General features: G+C 43.8%; 1 protein-coding gene across 1 annotated transcript; it reads left to right on the forward strand.

Annotated features, from left to right (window-relative positions):
* The first annotated feature begins 805 nt into the window (after positions 1 to 805).
* LOC126284635 (uncharacterized) lies at positions 806 to 25,875 on the forward strand. The gene is made up of 2 exons (XM_049983710.1): positions 806 to 1,249; positions 21,119 to 25,875. Exons 1-2 carry the CDS (start codon positions 927 to 929, stop codon positions 21,858 to 21,860), a joined length of 1,065 nt encoding a protein of 354 aa, XP_049839667.1. The 5' UTR covers positions 806 to 926; the 3' UTR covers positions 21,861 to 25,875.
* The last annotated feature ends 760 nt before the right edge of the window (positions 25,876 to 26,635 follow it).

The following is a 26,635-nucleotide window of genomic DNA, read 5'->3' on the forward strand; positions in this document are numbered from 1 at the left end:
GGAATATGATAATCTTTTTAGGTGCAGACTGAAACTTGACTATAGACTGGTACAGACTAATGCAGACTGGTGCAGACAATTGCAGACTGACTAGTCGGAGGTCTGTGAACTCGTTATAACACCTCACTCGTTCAGGTATCACTGCGCGAGTGTGATCCGTGAGGAGAAAAGGTTCTACGTTAGCAGCAATCTCATTGGCTGCTTTACATATTAATACGCGGATCGGCGGAAGCAGAATTTGGTCCGTCTCTAAAACAGCGCCATCACGTAGTGCAGAGACGGACGAGCGCTGCGCCTGCGCTGTCGTGCTTAGCGGGGCGCGCTCTAGTGGGAAAGTTGTGTGCGCGCTGACTACGCGGAACTATGCACACAACAGGTACATAGTCAGCTATAGGAACGTCGTGAGACTATAGGTTCTGAAGTTGAAATGTTACGCGATGTCCCGAAACTGAAATTGGACCAAAAAAATGTGCCCTTACTTGTTGAACGCCCTCGAATAACGTGAAACTTGGTCCTGGAGAAAAATGGTTCAAATGGCTCTGAGCTCTATGGGACTTAACTTCTGAGATGATCAGTCCCCTAGGACATAAAACTACTATAAAGTAGCTAACGTAACGACATCACACACATCCATGAGCGAGGCAGGATTCGAACCTGCGACCGTAGCGATCACGCGGTTCCAGACTGCGGCTCTTAGAGAAATGCGTCTCTGCAAAGACGGACAGTTTGAGGAACCCTGTTTCATAGACCAGCACGCGAGCATAAGCGTGTGACACTGAAGCGGTTATCTGCATACTTCCTTTCTCCTGTGCCGGAGGGGGCCAGATAGGGCCACGGCGGGATTTAGTCTGCAGCAGCGGTTCCGGTACGGCCACGCGCTGGCGAGTGCAGGGTCCGGGCGTGTGCGAAGTGCTGCGGCTGGGACGATGGCGCCGAGCTGTCGGGCCGTAGCACTGCTGCACGTGGCGTGCCTGTTAGCGGCGGCGCGCTTTGCGGCCTGCTCCGACACGGTGCTCCTGCGCCCGCGCGGCTGGCCGCAGGCGGAGTGCGAGCTGTCCACGGAGCACGGCGCCTCCGGGGGCCAGCAGGGCGACGACAGCCGCGCCGACTTCTGGATGCGTGGCTGGCTGTCCCGGCAGTTCTACCGCTGCCGCCTGGACGCCACCGACGACGTCCGCGCCGGGCTGTTCGCGGCCAGCCAAGGAGGCCTCCTGCCGCTCACCGCCAGGTGGACCATCAACCTCAACAAGTAACTCCGCACGCACTTGTCTTTTCATTTACACTTCTTTTTCTTCTTCTTAGGTCTTCACCAACAGGTTAGTTAGCAGCTTGCTTTACTTTACTTTTTCGTGTCCGGAGATTTGTTTCTACATCTACATTTACATCCATACTCCGCAAGTCACCTGACGGTGTGTGGCAGAGGGTACCCTGAGTACCTCTATCGGTTCTCCCTTCTATTCCAGTCTCGTATTGTACGTGGAAAGAAGGATTGTCGGTATGCTTCTGTGTGGGCTCTAATCTCTCTGATTTTATCCTCATGGTCTCTTCGCGAGATATACGTAGGAGGGAGCAATATACTGCATGACTCTTCGGTGAACGTATGTTCTCGAAACTTAAACAAAAGCCCGTACCGAGCTACTGAGCGTCTCTCCTGCAGAGTCTTCCACTGGAGTTTATCTATCATCTCCGTAACGCTTTCGCGATTACTAAATGATCCTCCAACGAAGCGCGCTGCTCTCCGATGGATCTTCTCTATCTCTTCTATCAACCTTATCTGATACTGATCCTACACTGCTGAGCAGTATTCAAGCAGTGGGCGAACAAGCGTACTATAACCTACTTCCTTTGTTTTCGGATTGCATTTCCTTAGGATTCTTCCAATGAATCTCCATCTGGCATCTGCTTTACCGACGATCAACTTTATGTGATTATTCCATTTTAAATCACTCCTAATGCGTACTCTCAGATAATTTATGAAATTAACTGCTTCCAGTTGCTGACCTGCTATTTTATAGCTAAATGATAAGGGATCTATCTTTCTATGTATTTGCAGCACATTACACTTGTCTACATTGAGATTCAATTGCCATTCCCTGCATCACGCGTCAATTCGTTGCAGATCCTCCTGCATTTCAGTACAATTTTCCATTGTTACAACCTCTCGATATACCACAACATCATCCGCAAAAAGCCTCTGTGAACTTCCGATGTCATCCACCAGGTCATTTATGTATATTGTGAATAGCAACGTTCCAACGACACTCCCCTGCGGCACACCTGAAATCACTCTTACTTCGGAAGACTTCTCTCCATTGAGAATGACATGCTGCGTTCACTTTTCTAGGAACTCTTCAATACAATCACACAATTGGTCTAATAGTCCATATGCCCTTACTCTGTTCATTAAACGGCTGTGGGGAACTGTATCGAACGCCTTGCGGAAGTCAAGAAACACGGCATCTACCTGTGAACCTGTGTCTACGGCCCTCTGAGTCTCGTGGACGAATAGCGCGAGCTGGGTTTCACACGACCGTCTTTTACGAAACCCATGCTGATTCCTACAGAGTAGATTTCTAGTATCCAGAAAAGTCATTATACTCGAACATAATACGTCTTCCAAAATTCTACAACTGATCGACGTTAGAGATATAGGTCCATAGTTCTGCACATCTATTCTGCGTCCCTTCTTGAAAACGGGGATGACCTGTGCCCTTTTCCAATCCTTTGGAACGCTACGCTCTTCTGGAGACCTACGGTACACCACTGCAAGAAGAGGGCCACGTTCCTTCGCGTACTCTGTGTAAAATCTAACTGGTATCCCATCAGGTCCAGCGGCCTTTCCTCTTTTGAGCGATTTTAATTGTTTCTCTATCCCTCTGTTGTCTATTTCGATATCTACCATTTTGTCATCTGTGTGACAATCTAAAGAAGGAACTACAGTGCAGTCGTCCTCTGTGAAACAGCTTTGGAAAAAGACATTTAGTATTTCGGCCTTTAGTCTGTCATCCTCTGTTTCAGTACCATTTTGGTCAAAGAGTGTCTGGACATTTTGTTTTGATCCACCTATCGCTTTGACATAAGACCAAAATTACTTAGGATTTTCTGCCAAGTCAGTACATAGAACTTTACTTTCGAATTCATTAAACGCCTCTCTCATAGCCCTCCTCACACTGCATTTCGCCTAGCGTAATTTTTGTTTGCCTGCAAGGCTTTGGCTATTTTTATGTTTGCTGTGAAGTTCCTTTTGCTTCCGCAGCAGTTTCCTAACTAGGTTGTTGTACCACGGTGACTCTTTTTCATCTCTTACGATCTTGCTTGGCACATACTCATCTAACGCATATTGTACGATGGTTTTGAACTTTGTCCACTGATCCTCAACACTATCTGTACTTGAAACAAAACTTTTGTGTTGAGCCGTCAGGTACTCTGTAATCTGCTTTTTGTCACTTTTGCTAAAGAGAAAAATCTTCCTACCTTTTTTAATATTTCTATTTACGGCTGAAATCATCGATGCAGTAACCGCTTTATGATCGCTGATTCCCTGTTCTGCGTTAACTGTTTCAAATAGTTCGGGTCTGTTTGTCACCAGAGGGTCTAATATGTTACGCCACGAGTCGGTTCTCTGTTTAACTGCTCAAGATAGTTTTCAGATAAAGAACTCTAAAATATTTCACTGGATTCTTTGTCCCAGCCAGCCGTTATGAACGTTTGAGTCTCCCAGTCTATATCCGGCAAATTAAAATCTCCACCCAGAACCCAGAAAGCCTTTCAACCCAATGTCGGGCCAAGTCCAATGTTTCTCTCTTCTCAAGCCATAGTTCGTCAAGGGTACACCTTGTGGGGTAGATGGAACACTGTAGAAGGTGTTCCATATCCTGAACTTCACCACAGTCGTATTTGTTGTCTCCTTCTTCCTTGAAGCCCCATTTGACTGGGTTTGCTTTAACTGGTGCTACGCCTGTTCTGATGCGGTTCAGTGTTCTCCAAATCTTCCAGCTTGATGTACTGCCACTGGGTATTTCTCGTGAGGCAGGGTAGTCCTTCGGAGGCTCGTTCAATTCACTAGTGAGAAATCTCTTGCGGGATTTAAGTCTGCTATGTCCACGTGAAGAATCATGCAGCTGGTTAATCTGTTCAAATTTTTCTGTATGATCGTGCACAATTCGTCGGGACTCAGGAGATGAGAATCCAGCTGCTTTGTATATTTTCCCAGGTGGAGTGGGTTTCATGCATCCTGTTGTTAGCCTGCATGTTTAATTAAGAACTGTAGTGACTTTTTTAACATGTGTGCATCGAGACCATACAGGGCATGCATATTCTGCCGTGGAGAAGCAAAGTGCTTGAGCAGTTATTCGTAATACAGTCGGACTAGCTCCCTATTTACAATTCATTAGTTTTCTTAAAATATTGCTCCTGGCAGCAACTTTTTGGCAGGTTTTTTCACAGTGATCTATCCAGCACGACACCAATGTATGTTGGTTTGTCCGTATGGTCCAGTTTGTTGCCATTCCAGATGACGTTCAGCTTCCTGTTTGCCTGTTTTGTGCGGAGGTGGAAAGCGCTAACCTGTGTCTTAGATATAGTTGGTTTGGGGGAGTTCTCTTTATAGTATTCAGACATTACGTGTAGCGAGCTTTTAATTTCCCTTCTACTTTCTCGAAGTTATTTCCTTGCGTTGTAATGGCCAGATCATCGCCGTACAAGAAATGGGTAGTACGGTTGATCATTGGTGTATAGGTTAAACAGTAGGGGGGCTAGCCCTGGGCGAGACCGTTCTTTTGTCGACGCCATCGGCTTTTTTTCCGACCAGCATTACACAAAACTGTCTGTTTAGTTAGCAGCAATTAGCCTTCCTCTTGACGGCAGTATAGGTGGTGCAGCTCCACTATCCGGTTATTCTAGTCTCGGTCTGCTCCTTGTATTTCATCCCATGATACCTCTAATGATACCATTATGTCTCATTAGATGGCCGACCCATGTGTTCCTTCTGTATATAATTAGTTTCAGGAGACAAGGCTTCTCTTCACTCTGTGGAACAGCTCTTCGTTTGACAACCTGTTTACCCAGAAAATCGTGAGCACTCTGCGGTAGCGCCACACCTCGAAGGCTATTATTTTACGTTTTCCTGTGTCTCCAAGTGTCGATGTTTCACTTACGTACAACAACACAGTCTAAACAAACGTGTTGAGATTCATTGGGAGAGACCTTAGAAAATGTAGTCCATCAACAAAGGAGCTGGCTTACAAAACACTCGTTCGACCTATACTTGAGTATTGCTCATCAGTGTGGGATCTGTAACAGGTCGGGTTGACGGAGGAGATAGAGAAGATCCAAAGAAGAGCGGCGCGTTTCGTCACAGGGTTATTTGGTAAGCGTGATAGCGTTACGGAGATGTTTAGCAAACTCAAGTGGTAGACTCTGCAAAAGAGGCGCTCTGCATCGCGGTGTAGCTTGCTGTTCAGGTTTCGAGAGGGTGAGTTTCTGCATGAGGTATCGAATATATTGCGTCCGCCTACTTATACCTCCCGAGGAGATCACGAATGTAAAATTAGAGAGATTCGAGCGCGCATGGAGGCTTTCAGACAGTCGTTCTTCCCGCGAACCATACGCGACTGGAACAGAAAAGGGAGGTAATGACAGGGGCACGTAAAGTGCTCTCCGCCACACACCGTTGGGTGGCTTGCGGAGTATGAATGTAGATGTAGATGTAGATGGCTGCACGAAACATGTACCGCGCCACAGATGCAGGCTGGGGACGGCAGGATTATGATAGGAGGTACTATGAGTTGCGCTTCCAAGGGATCTTTGGTGGGCCGGCCGCGGTGGTCTAGCGGTTCTAGGCGCTCAGTCCGGAACCGCGCGACTGCTACAGTCGCAGGTTCGAATCCTGCTTCCGGCATGGATGTGTGTGATGTCCTTAGGCTAGTTAGGTTTAAGTAGTTCTAAGTTCTAGGGGGCTGATGATCGCAGATGTTAAGTCCCATAGTGCTCAGAGCAATTTGAACCATTTTGTCGTTGAGAAGATAATGTTACGCTAGTTGTACCAGTACTAAAGTGCTCTCTTGATGTCTCAAAATGTGGCTCACCAACCGATCCCTTCTTCTAATCAGGTTGTGCCACAAATTTCTTTGCTCCCCAATTATATTCAGAACCTCCTCATTAGTTACACGCTCCACCCATCTAACCTTCATCATTCCTTCTCAGAATCACATTTCAAGAACTTATATTCTCTTTTTGTCTCAACTACTTATCGTCCTTGTTTCACTTCCATAATCCAGACAAATACCTTCAGAAAAGACGTCCTAGTTCTCAAGCCTATATTCTAGGTTAACAGATTTCTATTCTTCAGAAACGCTTTTCCTGCCATTGCTGTCTACATTTCATATCCTCTCTACTTCGGTCATCATCAGTTACTTTGCTTCCCAAATAGCAAAACTCGTCTCCTACTGTAAGTGCATCGTTTTGTAGTCAATTCCATAAGCATCGTCCGGTTTGACCCGACTATATTCCATTATCCTAATTTTACTCTTGTTGCTGTTTATCTTTATATCCTCCTTTCAAGACACTGTCCATTTCGTCCCGCTGCTCTTCCAAGTCTTTTGCTGTCTCTGATAGAATTACAGTGCCATTGGCAAGCCTCAAAGTTTTTATTTCTTCTTCCTAAACTTTAATTCCTACTCCAGACTTCTCTTTTGTTTCCTTCATTGCTTGTTCAATGCACAGATTGAATAACATTCGGGATGGGCTACAATCCTGACTCTCTCCCTTAAGTACTGTATCCTTTCATGCCCTTCGACTTTTGTAAGTGCCGCCTGGTTTCCGTACAAGTTGTAAATAGCCTTTCACTCCCTGTATTTTAGCTGGCCGAGGTGGCCGAGCGGTTCTAGGCGCTACAGTCTGGAACCGCACGACCGCTACGGTCGCAGGTTCGACTCCTGCCTCGGGCATGGGTGTGTGTGATGTCCTCAGGTTAGTTAGGTTTAAGTAGTTCTAAGTTCTAGGGGACTGATGACCTCAGAAGTTAAGTCCCATAATTCTCAGAGCCATTTGAACCGTTTAAACCTGTATTTTATCCCCGCTGCCCTCAGAATTTCAAGGAGAATATTCCAGTCAACTTTGTCAAAAGCTTTCTCTAAGTCTACGAATGCTACAAAGGTAGGTTTGCCTTTCCTTAACCTGTCCTCTAAGATACGTCGTAGGGTCAGTACTGCCTCGCGTGGTCCTACATTTCTCAGAAATCCAAACTGGTCTCCAGTTTCTCCATTCTTCTGTAAGGAATTCATGTTAGCATTTTGCAACGATGATTTAGGGGGTTATTCGGTAAGTAAGAAAAGTAAGAAACGATCGATCCCGAAGTGGAAACCACAGTGAAAATTTGACGAATTTCGGACAGGTGTGTTGGGCAGTGTATCTAGTATGTCTGTCAATCGCGTTACGTCGTTCAGTTCTGAGCTCACAGGGAGCATATAAAGATACCTAGAACAATAGTGTCTCTGGTCGAGTACGAGGGTCTGGTGAGCAATTTTGTCTGAAGCTATGCAGCGAACATTACATAACTGTCAAACGTTTTCTTCTTGCATCGTTTTCAGTTGGAAATGTTTTATTACCCACAATACAGCCCGTAATTGTCTCCCTCTGAGTTTAATCTCCTCACATGAGCCGCTGGCTATGATGACAACATTTTGGCACAGACAAAGAGCTGTAGGCCAGCGTAGAGAAATTGGCGGAAAGCACTGGCGGCTGCCTTCTACAACGAGGGTAGTGGTACAACGCTACGGCAAAAGTCTAAGTCGGATAGGCGACTACGGAGATAAGTAACTGGAAGTTGTAGCTAACTGCTGCAAATAAAACAGTTTTGATTTTGACAGTGGTTTCCATTTCGCGACCTATCTTTACTTACTTTGCGAATAGCACCCGTATTAAACTGATAGTTCGACGATATTCACATCTTGAAGTCTGAGGGTGTTTCGCCTGACTCATACATCTTGACCAGATGGAAGAGTTTTGTCATGGCTGTCTCTCCAAGTTCTGACGGAATGCTGTCTACTCCCGGGCCTGTGTGCAAGGATCGTACTTCATAAGCAGGCACGTGTGATTGTATGCAGTGTCATTCAATTTATGTTAGACGAATAAACGAGGAAACATTGAGTTAAAAATTGTGCTCAAGAGGGTTGGAGGAACCGCTGCATTTTCCAGTGGCACAATAAAAAATCGTTCAAATGGCTCTGAGCACTATGGGACTTAACATCTTAGGTCATCAGTCCCCTAGAACTTAGAACTACTTAAACCTAACTAACCTAAGGACATCACACACATCCATGCCCGAGGCAGGATTCAAACCTGGGACCGTAGCAGTCCCGCGGTTCCGGACTGCAGCGCTTAGAACCGCACGGCCACCGCGGCCGAGAGTGGCACAATAGGGAGAGTAAATAACAAGAGGGAAAACATTGCTACAAGTGCTTGCCAACGCTTCACTACTTCAAGAAACACGTGGAAAAAGCAAAAGAAAATTTCTTATTTGTGTAATACTGAGATACTGACCGCTAGGTGAGTGGCAGATAATTTCCACGTGTCAGTATTGTAGTAAGCGCTATTAGTAAGCGCTATTATGTGCTACGCTACAATTTTACCTCGTTTTGTTTTAGGTTTCCTTCTGACAGCGGATGGTCGCTCTTGCATTGCTGTGGTTGATCCTCTGTTTATGCGACGGCTTTGTTTAGGGTACTGTAGTGGGAAATTATCGACTTCTAACGACTATATTTGTCAAATTATTGGTCGTAAACGAATAACCCGTCAGTATGATCGATTGCAGATTCGCTAGTTTTAGTATACAAGTTATCAAGATAACATGTCGTCCGTATACAGGCTACAGCTGTCTAACTGTAGCGCCGCTGATGCACTTGGTCGTTCACAAGCAAAACGCCACATCTATCGTTGTCCCGGTCCTTAAACCGAGTTTCCACAGCCGTTAATTTCTTACGCGTGCACCCACTCCCCCTCCCCACAGCTACCCTTACGCGCAAGTTAGCGTTTCCACACGGAGAAGTTGTAAACGCCACTTAAGCTAATTTCAAAATGGTGGCAAGCGAAATTATTGGTACGGGAGTTGCACAGCTTTTAGCCGAAGAATTTATAGTGACGCTGACGAAGGGAAAAGGAACCTACAAATGTTGGGAATGGAAACAAGTATCTCGTAGGAATCGTTTGGAAAACCCAATAGGATAATAAGAGAGTTATCTGCCGAGGACGACGTTTCGTTAGAAAATCATTATCAAATGAGTAAAATGAATGTTGAAAACTATTTCAGCCGTATTACTGGCACTGTACGGAAGTCTAAAACAGGTATGTCGTATTCCGTGCCACCTAGCATTAAATTAAAATATCTGGCAACTGGAGTCACTAGAATATGCTTATTGCATTCTGAAGAGCACTATTTCTAAATTTTTTGGGCCAAGTTTGTGGTAGGTCACACGCGCTGTTGCTATCCGTTTCCTTTACCTGTACAGTACTTACTTTTGTAACCATACGTACTGTTCTGCAAGACAGTCATTACTGGCCGGCCGCTGTGGCCCAGTGGTTCTAGGCAGTTCAGTCCGGAACCACGCGGCTGCTACGGTCGCAGGTTCGAATCCAGCCTCCGGCATGGATGTGTGTGATGTCCTTAGGTTACTTAGGTTTAAGTAATTCTAAGTTCTAGGGGACTGATGACCTCAGATGTTAAGTACAATAGTGCTTAGAGCCATTTGAACCATTTGAAGTCAGTACTGAAAGATAGCGCCAATGCTAACACTGTTGTATTTAGTATTTTAATAAGGATTAAGACTAGTTTTAAATCTCCATTTCACCGAAATATTTACACTCTGTGCCTAAAGCAAAATATGTAAATACACAAAACTATAACCAGCCATCTTTTTGGGATAGTTATTCATTCCGTGAACCGATTTTAGAACCTTTTCAGATGGTGTACAGAAGGTTACGTAACTATCTCAAAGCGTAATGCTGGGTGCTGGCTCTTGACAAGAAGATGGAACATGTTTTAATGCACCACCATGAGTACTGTCACAGAGCCACCACCAAGCATTACGTTTTGCAATAGCTATGTAACCTGCTGTATACGATGAGCCTGCAAAGGTTAGAAAACAGATTCATGGAATAAATAACTGTTTCAAAAATTTACTTCTTGAAGTTTTCTGTAGTTATATTGAATAAACAGTGACGAATTCTTAAACATCCGTAATCGATAACCTGAATCTAATAACAAAAAAGTGTTATCATTGTACTGAAATAAAATATACCATTACAGTAGTGAATGTTCTACAGCAATACGAACGTCAGCAAGTTCACACTCTCAGATACAATACCTTTTAATCAATTTCATCACTTGAAACCATGGTGCGTTACTCCATTAAAAGTGATTATTAGGAGTTTCTGGGTGCTAGAATGATATTCCTCAAGCGCCGTTTAACATCTTCCCACTTTACAAAGTATTGTTTTTACTAAGTCGAAAAATGAGCACATTGTTTTGGCACGGCCTACAGCAACCCCCACTCATACCGTCAGCATGATCAAGAGACGAAGGAAAGTGTCGATTTTACATTAGTAGACTCTAAGAAAAAAAAATTATGCGCCACGAAGAAATTATCCGAATGGGATAGAAATCGGTAGAAGTGATGTACATGTACAGACAGCCAAATGATTACAGTTTCAAAAAAAAACTGAATGATTTATTCAAGAGAAAGATCTTCACAAATTGAGCACGTCAATAACGCGTTGGTCCACCTCTGATCCTTACACAAACAGTTGTTCGGCTTGGCACTGGTTAGTAGAGTGAGTTGTTGGGTATCCTCCCGGAAGGTAATGTGCAAAATTCTGTCCAGTTGGTGCATTAGATCGTCAAAATCGACGTATTACAAATTTTCATTTTGTACAACTATAGTAATATATATATATATATATATATATATATATTACATGCTTATACTACAAGATAGACTTATACAACTACATGGCGAAGTTAATATTCTGAGGCGTAAAACCCGTTTGATTCGCTTTTGGTTGAAACTATCCGTTCCAATTGCTGGCTGGATCATGTAATTAAAATCACTGTATAACTCTGCTTATAACTCGATTTCACCCCCCCCCCCCCTCTAATCCTAATAGGATGGGTGTGAGCAAAGCGTTAACCTATTGCAAAAGGATTTGCAGAATGTCAGTAAGTAATACGTCCGTTATCTTAATTTCCTACTTTAATGTAGAGGTATCTTATGGTACAGGCAAATCAAGAGTAGTTCTGATCGCTCGATATGAGAGATGATTTTAGCCTTTTGGCTTCAAGCCACAGTGTGATGGACCCTCGTGAAGGGAGAATGTATTTCTCGAGTAGTGCTGCTCTCCGGGTATTACTGAGCCGCGGAGAACCAAAGTAGTGTAAGTCAAAGAATTTTTGTTTCTGAACTATACCTTTCAGTTTACTCACAATGTACAGGAACTGGCTGTGGAGAGGTGGTATAACGATACTTCCCATTAGACCCACTTGGGAGCTCCAAATGCATTCTTCCTCTCATGTGATGTGCGTTCGAGGGAATATTGCTATAAGTCAAGCGGCAAGGCCACCTGTTCTTGTTGTTGTGTGTTGTTTTGCTTGTTTATTTACGCACTCAAACCAAAAAGGCATTGAAGCTGTCCTAGTAAGTAATAGCATTGTTTTCTTCCTTTAGATTTGTAATATCCAGATGTTATTAAAGCAGAAATTGTTTTTATAAGGGAAGTTTGCACTCCATGTCGAAGTCTCGCATTGATGTCTCACATTAAATATATAAACCATAAAACTGATCCTTCTCAATAATGCTGTGCGACCTGTCACCGAAACAAAAAAGAAAGACATAATGACACTTCTCCTGTGCATCCCTCCAGTGCACCAAGCTTTCTCCAACAAACTGACAACTGTAGGTTGATCCTTGGACAGAGGAAGATGATGTGGACGGTGAAATCAAGTAAAGAGATATGCTCCATTATAAAGCATCTTTAAACAACAGCAAGACAAAAATTACATTTTAACGAATTTCGACATTTAGAAACAACGAAGCACTGTTGAACTATTAGACTCAGGAGACAGCATTCTACTAATTAACAACAACAATGCAATTATTTTAACTAATTTGAGAAAAGTGCACAATCGGAGAAATAGGTGCAGACTCAAATTTACTGTATCACATTATGTTTATATTTTATAAATATACAGCAATCATGGAGATTGAAAAACAGCGTACTCATTTCAGGTATTAAACTTCTCCAACATCTTTACAATAAGGGTGGCAAAACTCTTTATTTATATCAATTCACCTTTCATATGAGTAAACTTCTGAGAGAAAAAGTGGTACTCCCACTTTTAGGGACTATAAAAAGGAATTTAAGGCACAAGTAACTAAAATGTGTGTAGTAAACGCAGTTATAATATTTCATTGGTACATTTCGTCGAAAGAATCACGAATTATTGTAAAGCATGAATTTACATTAAACGAAAGGCAAAACCTTTCACTTATCAAATGTGGGGAAAAACGGAGTTATTTACTTTGGCTCTCCTCGGGCCATTAGTGTGAGAGGTGCACCGCCATGGCCACGGCCCCAGCGATGGAAGTCGCACTATGTTATGTATTCTTTTGTTTTAATTTTCTTGAAACAACAGTCTATAGCTGTCAAGTACTTGAAATAATGAAATACACACCACCAGCTGTACCTGGCACAGCTTCATTCCTCTACCGGTTTGGGTTCACAAAAGCATCATAACTGTAAGGAAAGCAAGACAGTTGTCATTTACACGTAAATATCTCCCTATAAAATGACTCTGTTTTGGCTTGTACAATATTTGCTGATCATTACAGCTACTTACGTCAAAATATCAAGATTTCATTTTTGGGGCATACAACTAAAAAAAAAAGTTCGATTACGGTTGAATAGGTCCCTGTCAATTGCTCGCTGGAACGTTTCATTAAAATCTATTTTTGCTTATTACTTGATTTCCGATCCCGCCGCCAGTAGCATGGAATTAACATCTTCAAACGCTAGACCAACTTCTTCCAAGGTTGTGTTCATAAAGAATAAGATTCGTAGTGACGTTCTTAGGCCACATTGTAAATAATGAAGGTATACAACTGGACCCATATGTTGTTGTTGTTGTGGTCTTCAGTCCTCAGACTGGTTTGATGCAGCTCTCCTCTTCTCTATCCTGTGCAAGCTCCTTCATCTCCCAGTACTTACTGCAAACTACATCCTTCTGAATCTGCTTAGTGTATTCATCTCTTGGTCTCCCTCTACGATTTTTACTCTCCACGCCGCCCTCCAATGCTAAATTTGTGATCCCTTGATGCCTCAGGACATGTCCTACTAACCGGTCCCTTCTTTTTGTCAAGTTGTGCCACATACTCCTCTTCTCCCAAATTCTATTCAATACCTCCTCTTTAGTTATGTGATCTACCCATCTAATTTTCAGCATTCTTCTGTAGCACCACATTACGAAAGCTTCTATTCTCTTCTTGTCCAAACTATTTATCGTCCATGTTTCACTTCCATACATGGCTACACTCCACACAAATACTTTCAGAAACGAATTCCTCACCCTTAAATCTATACTCGATGTTAACTCCAGAAACGCCTTCCTTTGTTCCCCAAAAAGCAAAATTCCTTTACTACTTTAAGTATCTCATTTCCTAATCTAATTCCCTCAGCATCACCCGAGGTAATTCGACCACATTCCATTATCCTCGTTTTGCTTCTGTTCATCTTCATCTTATATCCTCCATTCAAGACACTGTCCATTCCGTTCAACTGCTCTTCCAAGTCCTTTGCTGCTTCTGATAGAATTACAATGATAACGGCGTACCTCAAAGTTTTTATTTCTTCCCCATGGATTTTAATACCTACTCCGAATGTTTCTTTTGTTTCCTTTACTGCTTGCTCAATATACAGATTGAATAACATTGGGGAGAGGCTACAACCCTGTCTCACTCCCTTCCCAACGCTGCTTTCCTTTCATGCCCTTCGACTCTTATAACTGCCATCTGGTTTCTGTACAAATTGTAAATAGCCTTTCACTCCCTGTACTTTACCCCTGCCACCTTTAGAATTTGAAAGAGAGTATTCCAGTCAACATTGTCAAAAGCTTTCTCTAAGTCTACAAATGCTAGAAACGCAGGTTTGCTTTCCTTAATCTTTCTTCTAAGATAAGTCGTAATGTCAATATTTCCTTACGCGTTCCAACATTTCTACGGAATCCAAACTGATCTTCCACGAGGTCGGCTTTTACAAGTTTTTCCATTCGTCTGTAAAGGATTCGCGTCAGCATTTCGCAGCTGTGACTTATTAAACTGATAGGTAATTTTCACATCTGTCAACACCTGCTTTCTTAGGGATTTGAATTATTACATTCTTCTTGAACTCTGAGGGTATTTCACCTGTCTCATACATCTTGCTCACCAGATGGTAGAGTTTTGTCAGGACTGGCTCTCCCAAGGCCGTCAATAGTTCCAATGGAATGTTGTCTACTCCCGGGGCCTTGTTTCGACTCAGGTGTTTCACTGCTTTGTCAAACTCTTCACGCAGTATCATATCTCCCATTTCATCTTCATCTACACCCTCTTCCATTTCCATAATATTGTCCTCAAGTACATCGCCCTCGTATAGACCCTCTATGTACTCCTTCCACCTTTCTGCTTTCCCTTCTTTGCGTACAACTGGGTTTCCATCTGAGCTCTTGATATTCATACAAGTGGTTCTCTTATCTCCAAAGGTCTCTTTAATTTTCCTGTAGGCATTATTTATCTTACCCCTAGTGAGATAAGCCTCTACATCCTTACATTTGTCCTCTAGTCATCCCTGCTTAGCCATTTTGCACTTCCTGCCGATATCATTTTTAAGACGTCTGTATTCCTTTTTGCCTGCTTCATTTACTGCATTTTTATATTTTCTCCTTTCATCAATTAAGTGCAATATTTCTTCTGTTACCCAAGGATTTCTACTAGCCCTCGTCTTTTTACGTACTTGATCCTTTGCTGCCTTCACTACTTCATCCCTCAGAGCTACCCATTCTTCTTCTACTGTACTTCTTTCCCCCATTCCTGTCAATTGTTCCCTTATGCTCTCCCTGAAACTCTGTACAATCTTCGGTTCTTTCTGTTTATTCAGGTCCCATCTCCTTAAATTCCCACTTTTTTGCAGGTTTTTCAGCTTTTATCTACAGTTCATAACCAATAGATTGTGGTCAGAGTCCACATGTGCCTCTGGAAATGTCTTACAATTTAAAACCTGGTTCCTAAATCTCTGTCCTACCATTATATAAACTATCTGATAACTTCTAGCATCTCCAGGATTCTTCCATCGTCTTTCATTATTCTTGAACCAAGTGTTAGCTATGATTAAGTTATGCTCTGTGCAAAACTCTACCACGCGGTTTCCTCTTTCATTTCTTAGCCCCAATTCATATTCACCTACTACGTTTCCTTCTCTCCCTTTTCCTACTCTCGAATTCTAGTCACCCATGACTATTAAAGTTTCGTCTCCCTTCACTACCTGAATAATTTCTTTTATCTCATCATACATTTCATCAATTTCTTCATCATCTGCAGAGCTAGTTGGCATATAAACTTTTACTACTGTAGTAGGCGTGGGCTTCGTTTCTATCTTGGCCACAATAATGCGTTCACTATGCTGTTTGTAGTAGCTTACCCGCACTCCTATTTTTTTATTCATTATTAAACCTACTCCTGCATTACCCCTATTTGATTTTGTGTTTGTAACTCTGTATTCACCTGACCAAAAGTCTTGTTCCTCCTGCCACCGAACTTCACTAATTCCCACTATATTTAATTTTAATTTATCCATTTCCCTTTTCAAACTTTCTAATCTACCTGCCCGGTTAAGGGATCTGACGTTCCACGCTCCGATCCGTAGAACGCCAGTTTTCTTTTTCTGATAACGACGTCCTCTTGAGTAGTCACCGCCCGGAGATCCGAATGGGGGACTATTTTACCTCCGAAATATTTTACCCAAAAGGACGCCATCATCATGTATCCATACAGTAAAGCTGCATGCCCTCGGGAAAAATTACGGCCGTAGTTTCCCCTTGCTTTCAGCCGTTCGCACTACCAACACAGCAAGGCCGTTTTGGTTAATGTTGCAAGGCCAGGTCAGTCAATCATCCAGACTGTTGCCCCTGCAACTACTAAAAAGGCTGCTGCCCCTTTTCAGGAACCACACGTTTGTCTGGCCTCTCAACAGATACCCCTCCGTTGTGGTTGCACCTACGGTGCGGCCATCTGTATCGCTGAGGCACGCAAGCCTGCCCGCCAACGGCAAGGTCCATGGTTCATGGGGAATTGGACCTATATAGATTTGATGAAATACACTCATCAGTAGAGACATTATGATCACTCTCCACCGCGGCGTTGCATGCCGTCTGATTGCGTTGCGGGCAAGTGACGTGGTAACAAGAATATGTAGGCGGGGGCGGACACGGATGGGGTGTCGCCGTAGCAAAGATATGGGATGGAAATGGGGAAATCCACTGCTACTCTGACAAAGGGCAGATTATTATTGTTATGCAGATACGCTGAAAGAGTATCTTGAAAATGGTGAGGCTGCTCGAAAGTTTGCTTGCTACTGTCGTGAGCGTTTACATGAAGAGGTAGGACAGTGAAACTACCGCTAGGTGCTAAATGGTTGGACGTGCACGACTCTTCACAGAACGTAAGGTTCGGAGCTTGCATGCTCTGTAAAGTAGGATAGATGGCAACCTGTGGCATCTCTGACGAAAGAGCTCAATCATCATGCACGCGCAAGTGTTTCCTCCGACATTGTTGAACTTGGAGCTCCGAGGTAGGTCACCTCTACGGGTTCACATGTTGAACCAATGACATCGTCAATTACGATTGCAGTGAGCAAGGAACCATCAGGATTCGACCATCGGTCAAATCTCATTTTTGCTACACTAAATCAATGGTCGTCTCAACAAACGCCGTCATCGAGGTGAACAGCGTCTCGAAACGTTCTGCACGCCACAGACACAGGCTGGTGGGAGCTTTTATGCTATGAGAGACATTCTCGTGCGTAGTAATGGAAGACATGCTGCCGGCCTATGTGGCTGAGCGGTTCTAGGCACTTCAGTCTGGAACCGCGCGACCGCTACAGTCGCAGGTTCGAGTCCTGCTTCGGGCATGGATGTGTGTGGTGTCCTTAGTTAGGTTTAAGTAGTTCTAAGTTCTCTGGGACTGATGACCTCAGATGTTAAGTCCCGTAGTGCTCAGAGCCATTTGAACCATTTGAAGACATGCTGATAGCTGCGAACCACCTACATATCTTCATGCTTGGTATCTTCCCCGACGCCGACGTCATCTTTCAGCACCATAATTGTCTCTGTCTCGGAACCAGAACCACACTACAGTAGCTTGTGAAGTATTACAGTGAACTCACATTGATGTCTCGGAGACCAGATTCGCCTGATATAAATCCCATAGAACCCATCTGGGTCGCTGTCGGACGCCATCACCGCGTACGCAAATCAGCGGCACGTTATTTACGCGAATTACATGCCTGTGCGTAGACAGCTAATGCCCCATACCTCCACAGATGTATTTCGTTCCAAAGATCGACAAACAAGCTATTAAGCAGATAGTCATAATGGTTTGGCTCATGAGGTGTGTGTGTGTGTGTGTGTGTGTGTGTGTGTGTGTGTGTGTGTGTGTTCAAGTTTGCGATCGTGATCTTCCGACGTAAGTTGATGTAATGATTAGCAAATATTGTGTGAGTTAAATCAGAACCAAGTTTGTAGTTATTGTACTGATTTGTATGTGAAAATCATCAGTGTCCAGGTTTCCCTCCAATGATGCCGGTTTTCTGAAGAATAAAGTTGAGTGGTTTGCAATGTATTATTTCAAATTAGTATTCTGTGTAGGCACCAAGCTGACGACATGAGAACTTCTACGTCTACATATATACTCCGCTATCCTCCAAGCGGTGTGTGGCGGAGGGCACAATATGCGCCAAAGTCATATTTCCCTCCCTCTGTTCCACTCGCGGATCTCACGAGGGAAAAACCACTGTCTGAACGCCTCAGCACGAGCTCTAATTTCCCTTATCTTTGAATGGTGATCGTTTCGCGACGTGGAAGTTGGTGGTTATAATTTATCCTCTACATCCTCGGCGAAGATCCGATTTCCGAATTTAGTGAACAGCCCCTGCCGTTTAGCGCGTCGTCCATCTGCAAGTGTATACCACTTGAAATTTTCTATGAGATTTGTAACGCTCCCGTGATGGCTAAATATACCAGTCACGAATTTTGCGGCTCTTCTTTGGACCTTTTCAATCTCTTGAACGAGACCCAACTGGTAAGGGTCCCATACAGACGAACAGTACTCTAGGACTGGACGAACGAACGCATTTTAAGTAATTTCCTTTGTTGAAGGACTGCATCGCTTCAGGATACTACCAATAAACCGCAATCTAGAGTCCACTTTGCCCGTTACTTGTGTAATCTGATCATTCCATTTGGGATCATTTCGAATAGTCACACCCAGATACTCGACTGGTGCTAAAGACTGGGTATTTATTTTTTACTCGTACATTAATGGAGATTTTCGCTTTGTTATACGCAGTAGGTTACATTTACTAATATTCAGAGGTAACTGCCAATCATTACACCACGCATTTACTTTCTGCAAATCCTCATTGATTTGTTCACAACTTTCGTGTGATACTTGTTTCCTGTAGACTACAGTATCATCGGAAAACAGTCTAATGTCACTGTCAATACCATGAACCAGATCGTTTATGTAAATCGTAAAAAGCAGCGGACCTTTTAAGGTGCCCTGGGGCACACCTGAAGTTACGCTTGTTTCTGTTGAAGTCACCCCCTTCAGGATGACATACTGCTCTCTGTCTGTTAGAAAACTTTCTATCCAACCGCGTATGTCATTGGACAGACGGTAAGCGCTCACTTTTTGGAACAAGCGACTGTGCGGAACTGTCGAACGCCCTACGAAAGTCGAGAAATATGGCAGCAACCTGGGAGCCGGTATCTAAAGGCTGTTGTATATCATGTACAAAGAGGGCCAGCTGTGTCTAGTATGACCGCTGTTTCCGAAAACCGTGCTGGTTTCTGCAGATGAGCTTCTCAGAGTCTAGAAAGGTCATTATGTCTGAACACAAAATACACTCCTGGAAATTGAAATAAGAACACCGTGAATTCATTGTCCCAGGAAGGGGAAACTTTATTGACACATTCCTGGGGTCAGATACATCACATGATCACACTGACAGAACCACAAGCACATAGACACAGGCAACAGAGCATGCACAATGTCGGCACTAGTACAGTGTATATTCACATTTCGCAGCAATGCTGGCTGCTATTCTCCCATGGAGACGATCGTAGAGATGCTGGATGTAGTCCTGTGGAACGGCTTGCCATGCCATTTCCACCTGGCGCCTCAGTTGGACCAGCGTTCGTGCTGGACGTGCAGACCGCGTGAGACGACGTTTCATCCAGTCCCAAACATGCTCAATGGGGGACAGATCCGGTGATCTTGCTGGCCAGGGTAGTTGACTTACACCTTCTAGAGCACGTTGGGTGACACGGGATACATGCGGACATGCATTGTCCTGTTGGAACACCAAGTTCCCTTGCCGGTCTAGGAATGGTAGAACGATGGGTTCGATGACGGTTTGGATGTACCGTGCCCTATTCAGTGCCCACTCGACGATCACCAGAGGTGTACGGCCAGTGTAGTAGATCGCTCCCCACACCATGATGCAGGGTGTTGGCCCTGTGTGCCTCGGTCGTATGCAGTCCTTATTGTGGCGCTCACCTGCACGGCGCCAAACACGCATACGACCATCATTGGCACCAAGGCAGAATCGACTCTCATCGCTGAAGACGACACGTCTCCATTCGTCCCTCCATTCACGCCTGTCGCGACACCACTGGAGGCGGGCTGCACGATGTTCGGGCGTGAGCGCAAGACGGCCTAACGGTGTGCGGGACCGTAGCCCAGCTTCATGGAGACGGTTGCGAATGGTTCTCGCCGATACCCCAGGAGCAACAGTGTCCCTAATTTGCTGGGAAGTGGCGGTGCGGTCCCCTACGGCTCTGCGTAGGATCCTACGGTCTTGGCGTGCATCCGTGCGTCGCTGCGGTCCGGTCCCAGGTCGACGGGCACGTGAACCTTCCGCCGACCACTGGCGACAACATCGATGTACTGTGGAGACTTCACGCCCCACGTGTTGAGCAATTCGGCGGTACGTCCACCCGGCCTCCCGCATGCCCACTATACGCCCTCGCTCAAAGTCCGTCAACTGCACATACGGTTCAAGTCCACGCTCGGTACATCGGTCCTCCACGGTCCTGATAGTTTGACCAATATATGCCATGCTGCAGCTACAAGGAATACGATATACACCCGCCTTACGCAGTCCGAGATCACCCTTAACGGAACTGAAAAGTGCTCTAATTTTAGATGGAGGTCGAAAAACTCATGCCACATCGTATTTCCGTAAAATACGACCGATCTTGTTGGACGCGTTTCTTACGTAAGGCAAAAAGGCAGTAGACTTAGGTGTTAGAATTATCATGAATCACCGGATGTACATTTGGTCGATAGCGCAACGCACGTTCAATCTGTGTTATCACTGTAACCATTTTGACGAAATGTAACTTCAAGATGGAACAGCTCAGCTGGCAAAGTCTCAGCGTCTGAAACGATATGTGCCCTGTGTACCAAGGTACGAAGTACCCCTTCGCGCTGAGCCGGATGGTGGCAACAATTAGCCTGTAAGTACAAGCCGGTGTGAGTACGTTTCCTGTAGACTCCATGTCCCAATGATCCATCATCCTTCCTCCTACCCAAAACGTCGAGAAAGGGAAGGCAACCATCCTCTTCCAACTCCATCGTAAAACGAATGTTCAGGTGGATCGAGTTCAGATGTTCTAGAAAGACCTGGGGGGGTGTTCTCCCGCCGAGATATCGGCGGTCGCTGAGTTACCTGGCTGAATTCCCGGAAGTCTGAAAGCTGTATCCCATAATTTAACAGCAAATGCAAAAAGGTGAATACAGTGTGTGGGCGTTTTCAGGTTCCGCAGATCCCACTGGCCGGACAACTACCGGCTAATGAGCGCGACGAGGACGCCGCAGTTCGACTGCCTGGCCGGCGAGACCCCCCTGCCGGGTCCCCTGTTCCCGCTCACAGCCCGACGTCCCGGCACCCAGTGGCACAAGTGCTTCCCCGTTCCCGACAAGCACCACGGCGACCGCTTCGTCACCAGCGACGGCCTCGTCACCATATCGTTCCATGGCGGCGCGCCGACCGTCGTGTGTGGAGTCTCCCGAGAAGTTCAGCCCACCTCGCTGCCGCTGCGCGCCATACTGCCCCTCCCGTACTCGTGCTTCTTCGCCACGTACCTCGACTTCCCGTCCCTCTCCGACCCTCCGGCGAGCGACGTGTTCCAGAAACTGGTCGCGGACAAGTGGGTTTGTCCGTTCTCCGGCACTTTCCCACCGTTCCAGTGCTGGCCGGCGGCGGACGACCCGAGCAGGCCGTTCGATTTCGACGTGCTCTTCGATGGCAAACACGCACACAGGTGTCTTTTCCAGACACTTTGCGGCGAAGGACAAGTCTCTACTGTAGCCTCGGTATCGGACTATTCCAGTGGGGATATGGAAGTCACTAAAAGTGACAGCTTTCCTTCCACATTACACACCAATCTCGATTCTCTCCTCGTATCTAAACTGAACTTCAGACCCACTGGTGCAGATGGAATGCCAGACGAGGTAACCATGCCGTCCTTCTCTGAAAACGACATAACGGGTTTTTAAATACAACTCTTTCAAATTTCTGGGCAGCTACCAGTTACAGGGCTGACACAAATTTGGGCACACACAGTAATAAGACTGTTCAGATCACTTAAGGGGGTTAGGACGTCATACGGGCCGACTTGGAGCAGAAGAGGCACCACAGGACATTTTATTTTCTACTGTCTATACTTTTACAAATAAATTCATACAACTTTGTCAGCACCACCAGGAAGGATTCAGGATTCACATTCATAGCAGTGGAAGTGCAAAAACATAGCAAAATAATTTTTTTTAGATATGAAATGTCATCATTTTTTCACTTACTCTTGGCTGCATTTATTGCTATAGGTACATTTTTCTTCACAATTAAGAGAGATTCTTTGATGAATTTTGCACAGCATACAAACCATACTTACAGGTATATGAAACCTTGTGGAAACAATGAACCCATTGACCAAGAATTAGGGCGTATATTAAAACAAAAAATGCGCTTTCATTCAAATATATTTACAGAAACATGACGGTAAAAACTTTTCTTGGTGTGATATTTTTACATTAATAACTTCGCTAGCGCAAAAGTGATGGCCTCTCAGAAACACTTCTCATCCGATTTTAAGGAAACTATTCACTAAAAAAAGACTGAAACTTTAAACATCTCATAGTCACATATGTTAGCTTGATAATGAACTGACAATCTTTTCGTAATTCGTTATGTTTATGGTTCAACTTTGAAATGAAGTAAGCCATTGCATGTGCTTATTGAGAATTTTCATGTTAGTACTAGTTTACTTTTGGTTTACGTAATATAATACATTATTGGCTTTGAAATGTAGCTAACATATCAAAGTTCTATTTAGAGTTTGCCCTAAAGTGATATCTATTTTTATTCTCGAGTTATTAGTTTGTATGTGTGGCGTAAGGTTAGTGTGAGGTTCATCCAATTCTGTACTGCACATTGTATAGGACTGAAATAATTCTTTAACACTTTGAACTGAACTACCTAAAAAAGAAGTACCTATTTTCCTTTCTTTATATACATGGCAGCACTATGTAGCATTGAAGCCGAGTACAGTCAGAATCGACCTGAAGCATTTTAGAGCTACAAATAATCGTGTCGAATGAGGCTCAACATCGGAGCGGAAAACAAAATTTGCAATGTTGAGCCCCACTCGACCGGGGAGTGGAAAGCGTTAAACACTGTGGTAAAAATTGAGATAATTAACTAAAAAATTTGATTTTTTTCTAAACATAAAGTTTAAAACGTAACAACTCATTCACTTTTTCATACATTAAATAGATTCTGGAGTTTCAGACACCTGTAAGTATGGTTTGTATGCTGTGCAAAATTCATCAAAGAATCTCTCTTAATTGTGAAGAAAAATGTACTTATAGCCACAAATGCAGCCAACAGTAAGTGCAAAAATGATGAAATTTCATATCTAAAAAAAATTATTTTGTTATGTTTTCGCACTTCCACTCCTATGAGTGTGAATCCTGAATCCTTCCTGGTCATGCTGACAAAGTTTTATGGATTTACTTGTAAAAGTATAGACAGTGGAAATATAAATGTCCTGTTGTGCCTCTCCTGCTCCAAGTCGGACCGTTTGACGTCCTACCCCCCCGTAACGATTTCTTTATTAATTACAATATTTCATAGCACGGTTCGGCTGCTGCCGACATCTAATCCAAACCTACAACCTCTGCAGCAAACTTCACAGCGAATGAGCAGTAAGTCCAACGCTAAAGCGGCGCATCAACTGTCAACTTTTCACTACAGATTACACAAACACAAATGGGCAAATACGACAGCACTCGTATTTGTGTAAACCGTGGTGCAGAGCTGAAAGCAGACGCCACGCTTGGTACTGATTATCCTACAGGACTTTTAAATTTGGATCAGATATCAACAGCAGCTGCAAGATGTTATGCAATAAATAAATATAAATCTCTGGGTGATGTAGACAGTACTGTGCGTAAAATTTAATAACGGTCGCGGACTCATTTCAGGAATTAATTCTCCTGATAATATCTCGGAGACATACATCTATTTCATCGTAAAAGGGAGCATGTAAGAAACGATTAAGACCTTTCGTTTTACTTTGTCTTATCGCACAATATAACAAGAGAAACTGCTTGTTCACTGTGACTCTTCCATTTGTAACAGCATTCGCAAACATCCAGTCATAGCTATCAATTCTGAGTGATCATCAACGGTGTAGCAAGAAGTTCTTTTATGTGGCATTTTCCTCTTTTCATAGTCAATCTGCTCCTAATTAATTACCTGAAAACGAAGGTAGGATGTATTTTGCTGCACTCAGTCTGTTTCTCTACATCAGTGTTTTTCAACTTTTTTGAATATGCGATCCCTGTCCTAGTAAAAATATTCTGGCGACTCCCAGAACTAGGTGGGTTGAGTGACAAGTAATGCCACCATCTTCATTAATTGGGTTTGGATGGGAATATTTTAATAAATGAAACGCAGAAATAATCCTTAGAATGTGATCTTCAATTACCAATATTCACTTTTACACATAATCACCAGCCAGTTGGATACATTTCTGCCAACGAATGCAGTGATGAACAAGTTTTCTGAAGCCGTCACGAAAGAAGACGACACTTTGTTTCCGCAACCACTGTTTCACAGTTCTCTCGTAATGGTGTACCCATGTTTCGTCTGCTGTCACAATTGAATGCAGAAAGACGTCACCTTCATTCTCGTAACGAGAGGAGAGTGCCCGGCAAACTTCAAGTCTGTGTGCTTTCATTTCAGGAGTCAGCATCCGGGGTACCCATCGTGCACAGATCTTCCGACAGCCAAACAGAGCAATAATGTGACCCACACGTTCTTGTGAAATGCCGATTGTGCTTGCAATTTCTCTCTGAGTGATATGACGATCGTCCTGAATCAATCTGTCAACATTTTGCTTGTGGAACTCGGTGGTTGCTGTTACAGGACGCCCAACACTGTGTGTCACGCAGGTCTGATGTTCGCGCCTCAACATCTTTAAACTTACTCGCCCAACGACGCACAGTACTCCCATCAACACAATCACAATAAACTGCTTTCATTCTCTGATGAATATTCTTAGGGGTGACACCTTCTCCTGTCAAGAATTCAATGTCTGCACGTAGCTTAAATAGCACTGACCGACCGTCTACGCAGAGTTCGATACTTTACACTGTAACAACACAACCATTCAATGCTAAGGCTTCCCGTCAACTGGAGCTGTAAAGAAGAGGCTGTGAAACAAACCAGTACCTGCCGCATACCGGTGCTGCCAACTGTTGAAGAGTTACGAAGGTGGAGGCATTACTTTTCAGTCAACCGTCGTATAAGAAAAGTATGTCGGTGATTTCAAAGGCAACGTATTTACTTTTCTTTTTATTGACACTATACTGATGGAGAAATCAAGTGCATGTGAAAAGAGGTCGCAGCGCTCTATAGGAAGAGATATAATTATATTCCTTGCCGCCGTAGTGGCGTGGATGTGAGAAGAGGTCAGCATGAGCACTGTCGCGTGTTTTTGGTCACTACAATCAGTTGTCCGAGTACGCCAGCAAGTACGGACGAGATTATTGTCTTCGCGCTTCGCTCTGAGCGAGCATAAAATGGACAAGTCTCTTTTAAGCTGCAACTGCTTTCTCCTGCGTCCGCGATACCTGAGCTACCCACAGGCTGAAAAACACAGCTCTAGACCATAGAGCGTAACGAACTTGCGAACGTTAGTTTTTGTGTCACTTTGAAGTTATGACAGTAATGAACAAGGCTAACTTCGCCTCAGATATGTAGTGACCACGAACAGACCTTTGGTGAAATAGGAAAGACAACTTTCTCAACAAAATCAGAAAACATTACTTATTTTTACACAGGGTAAAAAAGTTTGGGGGGGGGGTCAATAAAAACTTGAAATTCTTGTCTTATGTTGTTGGCTGCAAAATATTATTTAACTATAATTACAAAGTGTTGCAAAGTGTAATAATTTTTATTCTTGATGTATATTTCGTGAACAAAATAAAATGTTGAACAATCATCAAATTCTCTTCCGTTCTTTTAGTCATGAATTCTGCTTTACAGACGTCACTGATAGTGAGTATGGCACTAGAAGAACTGAAACTACGGTGAGTTTTCAGTATTAGAATGTAACAATGATTCCTTCACAATTGCATTTTTCACGTAAATTATGATCATCTGGATTCAGATTGTTAACACACTCAAGATGTTTCACTGCTCTGGGCACAAACGCAGTCTTCCGCCAGACTCACTTTTCACACAGGTGCAGAGTGATTTTGTAAATTTCTAGAGTTAGATTATAGAGAAAAACTTTTGTAGATTTAAAAATGACGAGCTTGAAGTTACAAAGCCATCCTCAAAAGATGTTACTGAAATGTGGCTCCTCTCACTGTTAGCTAATCGGAGTATTAGGCAGTCGATATGTTTCTTAGATGGGTAAAATCGGTGTTTCGACATGTGAGATGTCTAGCTTGTGATGTGCAAGCATACGGAAAAATGTCTGAAGTGGTGAATGAAGCAAGTCATTGTCCTCACATTTAGTACTCTTCATCGCAAAGGAAAGCCAAGCTGAGGAAGACAGAAAAATATTAGTGCAGACTAAGAAAGTTTCTTCTGATTTCAGAAAATGATGTCGAACCGAGACTTTAATTCCTGGACGTGTCCATCTGCAGCAAAGGATTAAGTGGAAGTGAGACCGGAAATCCGGAGAGGTAGAAGCTGGAACCATTTCAAATGCGTTTAAAATCCACCTTCGTTGTAAGTGTGTGCCACCATTTCTGAGTTA

This window comes from Schistocerca gregaria, chromosome 8 (genome assembly GCF_023897955.1).
Source record: "Schistocerca gregaria isolate iqSchGreg1 chromosome 8, iqSchGreg1.2, whole genome shotgun sequence".
In the NCBI taxonomy this organism is placed as follows: domain Eukaryota; kingdom Metazoa; phylum Arthropoda; class Insecta; order Orthoptera; family Acrididae; genus Schistocerca; species Schistocerca gregaria.